The sequence below is a fragment of the Hypanus sabinus genome, chromosome 22 (assembly GCF_030144855.1).
Source record: "Hypanus sabinus isolate sHypSab1 chromosome 22, sHypSab1.hap1, whole genome shotgun sequence".
Taxonomy (NCBI): Eukaryota; Metazoa; Chordata; class Chondrichthyes; order Myliobatiformes; family Dasyatidae; genus Hypanus; species Hypanus sabinus.
The window spans coordinates 43,157,553-43,172,140 of record NC_082727.1 but is presented as its reverse complement, the minus strand read 5'-3'; the positions used below and the strand labels follow the sequence as shown (position 1 = coordinate 43,172,140).

The 14,588-nt window shown below is 43.0% G+C and overlaps 1 protein-coding gene across 2 annotated transcripts in view; it reads left to right on the top strand.

Moving 5' to 3' along the window:
- The window catches only part of LOC132379568 (adhesion G protein-coupled receptor A3), a 531,961-nt gene that overhangs the window by 283,050 nt on the left and 234,323 nt on the right, over nucleotides 1-14,588 (top strand). For both annotated transcript variants that reach the window (XM_059947630.1, XM_059947629.1), the window contains one exon: nucleotides 4,627-4,825. In XM_059947630.1, coding sequence (XP_059803613.1) covers nucleotides 4,627-4,825 — 199 coding nt within the window. The remainder of the gene's footprint in view (nucleotides 1-4,626; nucleotides 4,826-14,588) is intronic.

The window sequence follows — 14,588 nt, the reverse complement described above, 5'->3', positions numbered from 1 at the left end:
GTAATGAACATGCAGGGGGAGGGGCAGGGGGAGTTCACAATCTTTGCTCAACAGGATTAAGCTGAATCTAGAATTCAACAGATTTATGTTGTGTTTCCCACCTAATGCCCATTTCAACAGCTATAACCCTCCTCACCACTCACTGTAAAACCCCAACACTGTCAGGGGTGCCTCTGAAGAGAATAAGAGGATAAGATATAGGAGTAGAATTAGGCCATTTGGCCCATCGAGTCTGCACTGCCATTTCATCATTGCTGATCCAATTTTCCTCTCAGCCCCAATCTCCAGCCTTCTCCCCATATCTCTTCATGCCCTGACCATTCAAGAATCTATCAATCTCCATCTTAAATATGCATAAAGAATTGGCCTCCGCTGCTGCCTGTGGCAAAGAATTCCACAGATTTGCCACCCCCATCTAAAGAAATTTCTCCTCATCTTCATTCCAAAAGGTCACCCCTGTATTCTGAGTCTGTGCCCTCTAATCTTAGATTCTTCCACCATAGGAAACATCCTGTCTGCATCCATTCTATCAAAGCTTTTCACCATTTGATAGGTTCAATGAGGTCACCTTCATAGATAAAGATGACCCATGTTAGATTATGAACTTAGTGATGATTAAAAATGCATTAAAATACAATTATGTGTTGGGGAAAGATGTGCATACAGTAAAATTGCATGAAGATGATCTCTGAATCATAGATAATGCAGACTGCTGGATGTTCTATAGGGAAGATTGTGTACAGTTACCTATCATTCCGCTTCTGTCTGTAAGGAGTTTGCACATTTTCCCCATGATTGTTTGTGTTTCTTCTGGATGCTCTGCTTTCCTCCTGCAGTCCAAAGACATAACGATTGGTAGGTTAATTGGTTGTTGTAAATTGTCCCGTGATTAGGCCACGGTTCAAACGGTGGTTGGGGGAGGAGGTTGCTGGGTATGGCTTGAAGGACGGGAAGAGCCTACTCTGCAATGTATCTCAAGAAACTGAAAGATAACTAGAAATAAATAACTGTGGACTACAAGCATGCACCAGTGTATACGGGAGTAGTCAGCATTAAATCACTGATGACTGACTGAGACACACTCTGCTGCCTAGATGGCCGAACTCCCCCAGCATTTTGTGTCACTCTGGTTGAAAGGCTGTTTTCAGAGGTGTCGTAGCTTTGGCAGCAAGACGATTCAGAGGCCACTCACACCCCAAAGTGAATAGGCAACACCAAATCAAAGAGCAAGCAGATAGTTGTAGACAACAGTTACAAACAGCAGCAGGAGTGACCTGCCTACAGGAAGCATTGAGTCAAAGGAAACAGCAGTATTTGAGAAAGATAAAATTGAAAGCAGCACAGCATCAAATTAAAGGTTTATTTCAGAAACCAGAATGGAAATACAACCAATAAACTTAAATGTCCATTTGAAGAATAAAAATCTTCAATCAGTCATAAGTACAAGCAACCTAAATTAGGTCAGGAACAAATATTGGCTGGAGGGGTTTTGAAAAATTGTTGCAAAAATGTGAGGTGATGCATTTCCAACTTATATGTTCCAACTGAGTTGTCACTCTTCTAAATTCTATTGGATGTAAGCACAGTTTGTTCATCCTTTTTTTCATAAAGCTCTCTATTCCAGTAATAATCTAGTAAGTGATTTCTGAACTGCTTTTAATGTATTAACATTGTTCCTTAAATAAGGAGACAAGAATCTGAATGGCTATGATTGGGGGAATAAACATGCATGGTGATGGAAACTACACATCATTAGTGAATTCATTTTAAAAGCAATATTGATTGAGCAACGGTAGCAATTGAAGTAACATTCTGCATTCCACAGTTCCCAAGGAGACATTGGATTGTGCAGAATTAAGCACTTGGCACAGGCCAATAAATAGAGATTAGGTTCAAGCAGAGTTGTCATTGTGTGAGTCTGCCAGTTGTTAGAGTGGAGAGTTCAGGCTTTGGAGCATGGAAGCTTTGGAGAGGAGTGGCAGAGGCTGGAGGTAGATTTTTTCATTTTTCTTCCTTACTGCGCAGTTGGATCAGTGGGGGTGCCAGGCAGGATAGTTGAATGCTCCTCTGCATAGTGTGGGAAGGCATGGAGGCCCCCAGTATCCCTGATGACTACACCTGTAAGAGGTGCATTCAGCTGCAACTTCCTTCAGAAATTGGAGCTGGAGCTGGATGATTTCCCGATCATTTTGGGAGGCTGAAGAGGTGAACTGTAGTCACAGTGGATTCATTTGTTAAAGGAACAGATAAGAGGTTCTGTGGATGAGAAAGAGAATCCCAGCTGGTACGTTACCTCCCGCGTGCCAGGGTTAGGAAGATCTGACATCGAGTCCACAGCATTCTTAAGTGGGAGGGTAGGCAGCTGGAGGGTGTGGCCCATGCTGGTACTATTGACGTGGGTAGGAAGTGAGACGAGGTGTGTTCAAGGAGTTAAATGCTAAGTTAAAAGACATGACATCCAGGGTTATGATCTCAGGATTGCTATTTATGCCACATGCTAATGAGACCAGAAGTAAGGTGGTCATACAGTTTAACAATGGGTAATGAGGTGGTGCAGAAGGGAGGGCTTCAGATTTTGGGATCATTGGGCTCTCTTCCAGGGAAGTTGGGACCTTTACAGAAGGAACGGTTAGCAACTGAAGTGGAAGAGAACTAATATTTTTGCTGGAAGTTTTGCTAGTGCTGCACATTGGGGTGGGGGTGTGGTATTAAACTAGAGTTGCAGGGGAAATGGAAACCAGAGCAGATGGTGGAGTGGTTGTAGGGAAAGATGTCGCTAGGCCTACATACAAAATTAGGAATCAAAATATTGAGCATGGTGGGACTAATATTCTCAGATGTGTATATTGCAATGCAATGAATATTATAGGAAAGGTATGGGCATGGTTCAGCTCCTGGAATTATAACATTGTAACAATTAGTGAGACGTTTTTGCAAGAGGGGCAGAACTGGCCAGCTAAATGTTCCAGGGTTCTGTTGTTCAAGATGTGATAGAGCAGGAGACATTAAAAAGGGAGCATTCCTCATCGGGAAACTGTGACATCTGTCCTCAGACCGGATAGACTGGAGAGCTTGTCTACTGAGGTTATATGGCTGGAAATGAGGAATAAGAAAGGGATGACCATGCTAATGGGTGCATAGACTAGACCACCCAACAGTACACAGGAATTAGAAGAGCAAGTTTGTAGAGAGATTGCAGACTGTTGTAAGAACCTAAGGTTGTTATAGTAGGTGATCTTAACTATCCACATATTGACTGGACCTCCCATACGGTATAAGAGCTGGAAGGGATAGAGTTTGTCAAATGTGTTCAGGAAAGCTTCCTTAATCGTATCAGCCAAAGAGAGTGTGATACTAGATATCTTAGGGAATGGGACAGGGCAGGTGACAGAAGTTTGTGTAAGACAAACACAGTGAGCAGTAGGGCTCTGAGGAGTGCGGTAGTAGAGAGGCATCTTGGAATATCGATCCATAATCCTTGAAAGTGGTGTCACAGGTAGATAGGATTGTGAAGAAAGCTTTTTGAAATATTGGCTTTCAAAAATCAGATATTGAGTACAGAATGTGGAGGTTATTTTAAAGTTGTATGAGACATTGGTGACGCCTAATTTGGAGTATTATGCGCAGTTTTGGTCACCTACCTACAGGAAAGATATCAATAAGATTGAAAGAGTGCAAAGAAAATTTACAAGGATTTTGCCAGGATTTGAGGACCTGTGTTATAGGGAAAGAATGAATAGGTTCAGACTTTATTTCCTAGAACATAGAAGATTGAGGGAAGATTTGATAGAGGTATACAAAATTCTAAGGGATACAGATAGGGTAAATTCAATCGGACTTTTTCCACTGAGGTCGGGTTAGACTACAACTAGTGGTCGTGGGTTAAAGGTGAAAGGTGAAATGTTTAATGGAAACATGAGGTGGAACTTCTTCACTCAGAGGACGGTGAGAGTGTGGAAAGAGCTGCCAGCGGAATTGGTGAATGCGGGATCGATTTCAACATTTAACAGAAATTTGGATAGGTACATGGATGAGCGGGGTATGAAGGGCAATGATTCAGGTGCAGGTCAATGGGACTAGACAGATTAATAGTAACCCAAAGGGCCTGTTTCTGTGCTGTAGTGTTCTATGACTCTATATAACAAGACTGATATATTGTACCAGATTCTACAGAGCGGAAATCTCTTATGCAGTGTAAAAAAAACAGATCTATTACCCCCTTTTATAGTGGGTCAAAACTAGCTGGGATATCATGTTTCACCTTAAAAGTTATTTATCCTTTCATACAGAAGCCATATCAAAGAATTCCCCTTCCTCTTTTCCCAATTCCTACACATCTTCTGAAGCTGATAAATACAAGCAATGTCTTGTCAAGCTGCAGAATCATTTTCCAATAATATTAAAACTTAGTAATTTAAATATTAACCTGCTATACCCAAAATTTATATGTGGAATTATTAAACCTTGTCAATTTGCAAACATTGTAGTGGGTACATTAAAAAGCATATGTTCTACATTACACACAGCGAAGTTATTTCAGAAATCTTCTGTATAATACAGTAGTTATCCAAGTGTTAGTAAGATACACCTTTTCTCATTTATTTTATTACCTTCATATTTTTGCAGATGGCCTCGAACATTGGCAGGTATCACAGCATACTATACTTGCAATCAGTACCCATTTGTTTCTGTACCATATTATGGAGACCATCGACAGGGGAAAGCCTGGCGCAAATGTGACAGGACTGGTCATTGGACGGAAGGGAATTACACTGAGTGTGCGTATGCAAATGAGGTTACACGAATCCTTCATCGATTCAGCCAGGTAACGAACTTGTTAGCTTAGCCCGATATTGAAATGGACATTTTTATTGAATTACATGTAAAATTTGAATTGCCATTTATGAACGTCCCCATTTTTACAAAGCTGATGTTAAGGACCTTCAAGGAAAGCTAGTTCTTAGTTGGGAGAGTGGTAACTTGGATCCAAAATTGGCCCAGTAGCAGGAACATAGAACACAGAAATCTACAGCACATTACAGGCCCTTCAGCCCACAATGTTGTGCTGACCTTGTAACTTACTCTAGAAACTACCTAGAATATTCCTACCACATAGTCCTCTATTTTTCTAAGCTCCATGTACCTATCTAGGAGTCTCTTAAAAGACCCTTTATATCTGCCTCTACCACTGTCACTGGCAGTACGTTCCATGCACCCACCACTCTCAGTGTGAAAACCTCTGACATCTCCCTTGTACCTGCTTCCAAGCACCTTACAACTATGTCCCCTCATGTTAGCCATTTCAGCCCTGGGAAAAAGCCTCTGGTTATCCACATGATCAATGTCTCTCATCATTTTATACACCTCTATCAGGTCACCTCTCATTCTCCGTCGCTGCAAGGAGAAAAGGCAAAGATCACTCAACCTATTCTCATAAGACATGCTCTCCAATCCAGGCACCATCCTTGTAAATCTCCTCTGCACTCTCTCTATAGTATCCACATCCTTGCTGTAGTGAGGTGACCTGAACTGAACACAGTACTCCAAGTGTGGTTTAACTAATCAAAAGGTAATGGTTAGTAAGTGATTTTGTAGCTGGAAGAGTATCACAAGTACAATTCAACCAAACTCAGTCTATTGACCTTTGTTATACGTTAATATTTTAGACCTAAGTGTAGATGGATACTAAAATACTTTGCAGGTGATTCAAAAATTGTTGCAGGGAACGGGTGAACCCAAACGCAGGACACTGGAATGGATATTGAGTTAGGATGCAGATGAGGGCGTGAGCGTTGAACGGCAAACAGGAGGATGAACGGAAAGGCAGGAGGCAGGCAAGATTTATTTTGACACGGAGAGACAGAGTTACACAGGCAAACCTCAGTACTGAAACAAAACTTAGAATACACAATCCTAAGCGGCCAGGAACATGAATTACCACACTGGCTGAAACAACAATCTGGCGATGAGTGGATGCAAAGCCAGGGTATTTATGATGCAGGTTTAGATGAGAATCAGGTGCCGCAATGAAGGAGCCGGGGAGAACACGGGGAAAAGGGAATTAGGAGAATATGAGGAATTAATGGTTGGGACCGTGACAAAAATTGGCTACGCAGTTAAAATTTGGGAGGAACAATTTCAGACTGCAGGAAGATATAGATCTCATCAGTTTGGCAGAAAAAAGTTCACCGACCACCTATACTCTGTCCACCAGAAAAAGTGGGATTTCCCAGTGGCCACCCATTTAAATTCCACTTCCTATTCCCATTCCAATATGTCAATCCATGGCCTTCTCTATTGTCGCGATGAGGCCACACTGAGGTTGGAGGAGCAACAGCTTATATTCCTTCGTCAGGACTGAAGGAGGAGGGGGCAGGGGCACTATAAAGAAGGTGGGGGGAGGTGGGGAAGCTGACACGTGCATATTCATGAATGCAGTTAACAAATCTGCAGCACTGCAGAGTGTGTGATTGTGACGGGCCCCCCTCCCTGATGTGCTACAGACCTGTGCCCGCTGGGAGTCCCAGATGAGCGACCTGTCCAAAAAGTCCTTCGCCGAGATCCAAGAGTGCTCTTCAGGACCATGCCCTTCCCAATCCACAAGATACTGGACCTATTGAGATACCAGGAGGCGCCACACCATATAGACTAGGAAACCATCTCCCAAGTGGGTTAGGAGGGGGAGGTGGGGTGACTGGGCCCAGAGGAGAGGTAGTAACTGGCTTGAGCTGGGAAACATGGAACACCAGGTGGATCTTCAGTGATGCTGTTAGACGCAATCCCCATGAGACTTTGTTGAAAGCTGTTTCCACTACAAATGGTCCCACATAGCATGGAGCCAGTTTGTGGCTCTTGATGCCAACTAGACCTCCTCTCTTGGTTTGAATGGCCTTTCCTGTTGGCAGAGCCAATCAACCTGCCATCTTGTTGTTTCTGGGCACACAGCAGAGAAGCCCTGGTTTGTCTCATGGAGCGTTTGTAGTGCTGGCTCAACTGTTCAGCAACAGGAAATCCTACATCAGTCTCCTGATCAGGGAAGAACAAGGACTAGAATTCCTTCTGGCATTCAAAGGGAGAGATACCCATGGAGGATGACTGGAGATTATTGTGGGCGATCTCTGCCCAAACCAATTGGGAGCTCCAGGATGTGGGGTTGGAAGAGGCAAGGCAACATAGTATTGTCTCCAACTCCTGATTCACTTTCTTAATCTGGCCGTTGGATTGGGGGTGGAAACCAGACGAGAAGCTGGCTGTAGCTCCTACAAGAGAACAGAAAACCTTCCAAAAGCGGGAAGTGAACTGTGGTCCATGATCAGACACTATGTCTTGAGGGAAGCCATGGAGCCATAAATGTGGCAGTCTTACGAGGCATTGGGAGCTTCAAGAGGGCATTGAAGCCTTAGAAAATCATTCCACCAATGACCAAAATGGTAGTGTTTCCATGAGAAGGAGGCAGCCCAGTGATGAAATCCACTGAGAGATTTGACCAGGGATGATGGGGCACAGCCCGTGGACATAGCAGACCCACAGGACGCTGGCATGATGTCTTGTTCTGAGCTCAGGTGGGACAAGCGAATACAAAGCCGTGAACATTCTGGGACATAGATGGCCACCAAAGTTTTCTCTTCATAAACTCATTCCAACACTTTGGAGCATAATGCAGGGGCAAACTGCCAGTTGGGAGGTCCCCCACCCAGGCCTGGGAACGACTGTTGGGCAGTCCTCACCTCTGCCTCCATTCCTCAGATCACTGGAGCAGCAATACTCGAGCAAGGAAGGATGGGCTCTGGATCGGCATTGTTCTCAAATCCGTTGAACTACCAGGAGAATGTGTTGGCCATGGTATTTTTGCTGCTGGGACAATAGCTGAGGAAGAATTAAATCGTGTGAAGAAGAGAGCTCTCCGGGCTTCACAAGAGTTGAGTCTCTTTGCACCCTGAAGGTAGTAGAGGTTCTTGTGATCTGTCCAGACTGAGAAAAGATGCTCTGCCCCCTCCAACCAGTGCCACCATTCCTAAGGGACTCCATGAGAGCCAGAAATTCCCAGTTCCTGACATCTTAGTTCCTCTTGGCTGGAATCAAGCAACGGAAAAGAAAGGTATCTGTGTGCAGCCGGCTATCCGCAGACATGCGCTGAGAGAGGACAGCTCCATTGCCGACATCGGTGCATCCTCCTCAACAGTGGCTATAGTCTGGGTGTTGCAGCAATGGAGCAGTGGTGAAACATCACTTTAACTCTGAAAATGCTTGGTCGGCACTGTCTGTCCAATAGAATCCTATCATGGGCTTTCTGGTAAGTGCATTTATGGGAGCCGTGATTGAGCTAAAATGCTGGATGAAGTGGCGATAAAAGTCCACAAACCCCATGAAGTGCCGTACCTGTTTGACTGTAGATGGTTTGGGCAACCCTGTAACTGCCTGTGCTTCACTATGGTCCATCTGACCACTGGATGGGGTGAGTATATATCCCAAAAATTACACCTACGGAACTCACCTTTCTTGAGATTGCCATGCAGGTTATTTTCAAGGAGCCATCTGAGAACCCTTTGGGCATGCTGGATGTATTTCTGATGAGAGCGGGAATAGATAAGGATGTCGCCTAAATACACCAAAGAAGAAAATTGGTTCAACATATTCCTGAGCACATTGTTAACTGAAGCCTGGAAAACAGTTGGCCAGACCAAAGGGCATCACAAGGTACTCACAGTGGCCATTAGATCTGTTGAAAGCTGTCTTCCGCTAATCCCCTTCTCTCATACAAACCGGATTATAAGCATTGCACAGATCAATTTTAGAAAATATGGTTGCTCCCTGGAGATGTTTGAATTCAGACACCAGCAGGGGAAAAGGGAATTGATTCTTCACAATGATGTTGTTCAGGAGCCAATAGTTGATGCATGGACAGAACTTGCCATTTTTCTTGCTCACAAAGAAGAAACCTAGTGAGGTTGATGGACAGATAAACCCCATGGCCATTGCCTCCTTGATGTATTCCTCCAAGGCCCCAGTTTCGGGACGAGAGAAGGGAAAGAGCTGACCCTGGGGAGGACTAGTTACAGGTAGGATGTCTATGGCACAGTCCTATAGCCAGTGTGGAGGCAGGGAGGTGGCCTTCGTTTTACTGAAGACTTCAAAGAGATCAACATATTCAGCCAGAATCCCAGACAGGTTCAATAGGTTCGCATCCTTAGATGACATGGGAGGGTATTCATGGAATGGAACTTGAGATGGACTCAAACTGATGGACAGGCATACCAGTCCCCACTCTTGGAAGGCTTTAGGAGACCATGGATAATGTCAGGATAACCAGGGAGACGGAGCACCAGTGACAATTCGTGACTCAACTAGATAGGAGAGTTCTTCACTATGGCTTCCTTTGAGCACAGATTTGAGGGGTTCAGTGGAAAGGTGGATCTGGCCTGTGCCCAGAGGTCAACCATCCAGGGCCTTGATCTTTTCTCTTAATTCCTGAGTTGCAGCACCCCATCTTTGAGCTAGAGAGATGTCCCTGAGATTCCTGGCTGCACCAGAGTCGATAAATGCTTTAAGTTCATGGGTTTGAGACTCCCACGACAAGGAAGCTGTGAGCATTACAAAATTAGGGGAAGCTGACTGAAGAGAGAACTGGTCCATTAGGACTCCCGTCCCTGCTGACAGGTCTCCTCTTTTACCAGATGCTTGAGACATGCTGCCCAGAAATGTCCTGGATCACCACAATAGAGGCAGGAACCTGTTCTCTTGTGCTGATCTCATTCCTCCTAAGACAGAAGCATGGGCGCCACTTGTATAGGCTGCTCTGTGGACAGGGTGCTGGGTGGTGAGGGAGAGGAGAGGCAGTGATCAGGTGGTGTGTAGGAAGATTGAGACATTCTTTCCTGTGTGTCACTCAGTTACCCAGTCGTAAACTCAAGTAGCCAGATTAATCAGGTCACCCAGATTTTCCTGCTCGTCACGGTCAGCACTCTCACCATGGACCCCTGCGTTGTCCATACTGGAAGGCAGTGACAAGAGATCTCTCAGTCCTTCCTGTCCCTACGGAATTTGACTGCATAAGCCCTCAATATTCTTCTGCCTTGGCACAGATTCAAGAGCTGGTGGGCAGCCTCTTGACCCCGTACAGCAAGTTCAAAAACCCTCCTTAACTCTACAACAAAATGTCAGAATGACTAGGCTCCCGTAAAGTGTTGAACGGGCTGAGTGGAGGTCCATCTAGGAGATTAACCATGTATGCCAGTTTTCACAGATCACCAAATCAACTTGGAATGTCAGCTTGCATTGGGTAATAAATTTCCTGCAGCCATCAGGATCACCAGAGTATCTACCTGGTGGTAGAATACTCTGTTCTTGCATGGACATGGGAGTCTGTGGTGGTCCAATAGCGGGAGTCTGTGGGGATCCAAAAGCAGGAGTCAATTCTTGTCTGGGTGCGGGAGTCAGTTCTTGGCTGGGCATGGGAGTGTGAGCATTAGTGGCGGAGATTGTCAGGGCAGCAGAAAAGGAGGACCTGCGAGATGCTGGGAGTGGGACTGACGTGGCCAGAGGCTGTGTTGGCAAGAATGCTAATGGCTGTCAGCTGATGCTGGCCATCCACAATAAGTTCATGGACAGGGGCCATGAGAGTGGAAATTACAGACACATGACTCCGATTATCTGTGATGAGCTGTTGAAAGGCTGTGGCAAGAAGTGATACTTATTCCTCCAGATGACACTGGGCTTGGCGGCATGAGATTATCTGCCTTATTGCTTCAGTAACTTCACTCAGAACAGATTCAATTGCCTGTAGCTTGTCCCCTACCTGACCAGTGAATCTTATGACCAAGGTCAGCTGCTCACTCTCTGTTGGATTCATCTTTGTGTGGTCAAGACTTGCTGCCAGTAAGTTCGGACATGGCCCAAGTGGGGGGGGAAGGGGAGGGGGAGGGGGAGGGAGGGAGGGAGGGAGGGAGAGAGGGAGAGAGAGAGAGAGGGGGAGAGAGAGAGAGGGAGAGGGAGAGAGGGAGAGGGAGAGAGAGAGAGAGAGAGATTGAAGCGGGCTGATATTTCACAGACTCTAACGCAAGCGCAGTTTTAAAGGAAAGGAGAACAATAAATGCTAGGCCAAACGGCATTATTGAAAACTCTCAGATGGAAAACCAGATGCCAGCACCACAGCTGAAAGGAATAACTAGATATAGAATGAATACCACTCATCTTCAGCATCAGTCAATTTGATAGTCCATTTTCTCAGGAAAGGCTGAATGCAAGCAGGCTTAAGCCTCGACTAGCACTACAACGAAAAGAAGGGAGTTAAGTACCACCACCATAATTAGCTGACACGTGCATATTCACAAGCACATTTACCAAAACTGCTGCGCTGCCGATTCCGTGTTTGTGATAACCTTGCCTGGTGTCTCGGGGTCAGATGTGTCTGTACTCACTGCTACCACTCCTTCTCTGCCACCTATCCCACACTCCTTCAACAGCACTCTGCCTTGGCCATTCCCAATATCCTTTACTCCTGCCGAAAGTACAAATTCACTCTCCATTCCACGTTGACCAGTACCGTGCAAAATTCATAGGCACGTTAGACATATATAGGTGCCAAAGACTTTTTCACAGTACAGTACTACCTATATGACAAACATTCCTAGTAAGATGAGGCAATATCATATTTTTTATCTAGCTTTTTATGTGGAGGACTTTGCCATTTGCCATTCGCAGCATGTTTGAAATTTCATTTTTGCTGAAGTGGAATCTGTGTGTAAAAGAAAACTCTGCAAGTTTTTGATCCGATTAGGCAACAATCATCTGAGGGATTTTTACAACATATGGAAAATTCACAATAATCTAACAGAGGATGTTTTTATGAGATTAAAAGAGAAATTTGAAAAAAACATGGAGTACTGTACTGCAACGCTGAATGGAAAATCTATGAGTAGGTGAAAAACATTGGTAAATGTACTACTGCAATAATTCAGTTTAACAAGCCCAAGTGTTCAAATGCTCTTAGCATGCATTATTCAAAATGTAATGCCATTTACCTTTGAAAGGTTGATTTAGCTTCACATGAGCACATGCTGATATTTTATATTGAATACTATAAAGTATAATTTGGATATTCTGCAGCACTTCAAAAGATTTCTGATTATCTTCATAGCAAGCCAAATAGTTGTCAAATTATTCAGATTCATTTTGGCTATGGAAGTTTTCCTGGTATCATGAAAACATACATACATACAGACACACAATGGATTCTGGTTAATTGGGCAATTGGGTCATCAGTTAATCAGGGCAGCCACTTATTTGGGACAACTCTCAAAGAACAAAAACAAATCAAGGAAATAGCCAGGATTCCCTTTGTTTATTTGGGACACTGTGCTGCATAATTGGGGTAGGAGATAGTCTGTTACGTGCACTTGTGTGGCTATTAGGGACTATACGATGCTGAGAGCGAACAGTTGTGCGTGCATGTGGTATGTTATCCATTTGGGCCAATTAACACTGGTTCAAAAAGCAGTGATAACTTGATTTTTTTTTTATTTTGATTTCAAAGAAAATTTGAGACCCTTGCTAAATCTACTATTTATATAGTTTGTAATAGCTAGAAATTGATGAATTCCTCAATGTGTATGCTGGTGTGTTGTTTTGACTGATTGGAAATGGACAAAATCAATGCAGACACAGACTGGACTACCTTCATTGTCTTCCTGCATGAAGTAATGTCAAAATCCAACAATACATTCCTGGCATCATGTGTAGTCATTAGCTCAGGTTCAGTTGTGTCATTCTCATCACTTTCCTCATCTTCATATTCCCCGCTTTAGTGCTTTGATATAAAACTTTCAATGATTGCATTCCCCAAATCTTCACTATCATTGTAACATTCAAGATGATTGTTGATACCTTCATTCTGCGCATTTCCTAATTTGTTGATGTAGTGAAATCATTCCTTTTCACTCCTGGCCATTTCTGGCATCTCCAAGCCTGAATGATTGAAACTGCAGTGAACCAAACAGTTTGGAACAATGTTCCTTCTAATTTTTAATGACCAGGGTATGCAAAAATCTAATGCAATGCAAATTTTTTGCCCAGTGATAACATGTGTGCACTGAATAAATTGTTCAATAAAAACTATATAAATAAGCCAGTTCTAAAATCTGCAGACAAATCATCGCAAATTCCACATTACCAACACTGTCAGTACCAGAAACTGGAAAAGGAAATGAGATTCTGTACAGATGTGAAATATATTTAACATGCCATCAAGGTAGAAGGTGATAACCTTTGGTGCGGAGTTAAAATTCCTTTGTGTGCTTGTAGCAAAAGATATGTGCGTGCACACAGGTTAGAGGGAACATTGGTTCTGAATAGTCTTGTACCTTATACACAACAGCAAAAGTATAAGCGAATACATCTCATCTAAGACGTCTACTCCCTTTTAGTACACACGTACTTAACTTCCAAACAGAGACTAAACGTTCACGTTACGCTGTTACATTGACAATCAGTCATGATACAGTAAAGTTAGACAAAAGGTACACTTTGGCACAACTTTTACAAGATATTGCCTGGTAGTTAAATTACAGGAAGACTGACCTACTTGGCCGGTAAGGAACTTTACACAAACCACACTATCCAGCGCCGATGCCTTCACTCATGAAAATCTAAAGCATCCACATGTAAAACATGTCAAATTACCGATATTCTCGATTCACCAACAAGCATAAACTAATTCACATGGATATCATCAATTAATACTCACCTTTCCTCACCATGCCCAGTATCTTTGGGAGGAACTTAATCCCAAAGCCCCACCAACTTCTTCTGCAGAAAACAAAATGGTCTCCCCACTATCTCACACATGTGTAATGACATCACTGTCTCCAATTAAAGGCACAGGCAACTATTCTAGCATTACCCAGATGGATGCCTAAGTACACTTTTGACGATAATAAGATTCGACAGTCACCCGGTTATATTTTTTTTGTATCTTTTGGCATAGCTGCTGAATTATATCATGTTTTTATCTGAGATTGTGAAATAATTCTGAACATGAAATGTTGAAGCAATTTCTTCTTGAGGGAAAGAAATCTACTTCCCAATAACTAAGAATAAATTAATGTTATACTTACGTGATTCTGACTTTTAATGAGTGTTTGAAAAAAGAAAAGTTGAACAATTTTGTCTTTTTTACATATAGGTTTGCAATAAAACTGGTCTTACTGTTCAGCTATTAATAAAATTTTCTTTTCTCTTCTTTTTATTTTCTTTTATTCTTTTGATAAAATTTTTGGTCATAATATTGAATTAAGTTATACCCCTTCATTTTGTCATTCTTTAGCAACTTTATCATGATTTGAATAGCACATGATTATACAAAGTGAGCTATTAAAAGACATTGTGGAGACAATTGCTAAAGCATGCCAAACACTGATAAAGAAGAGGTAATATGTTTCTCTGCTTCCAAGGAAAATTGTTCTCATTGCACAAGAGAAATCTGATCTGAAATCTTTAAATTGGAAATTGGAAAAGAACCCTAGGAAATCCCTATAATTTTAATGAAAAATTGAATTTGGGCTGAAATTCTGCCTGAAAACTTTAACTCATTC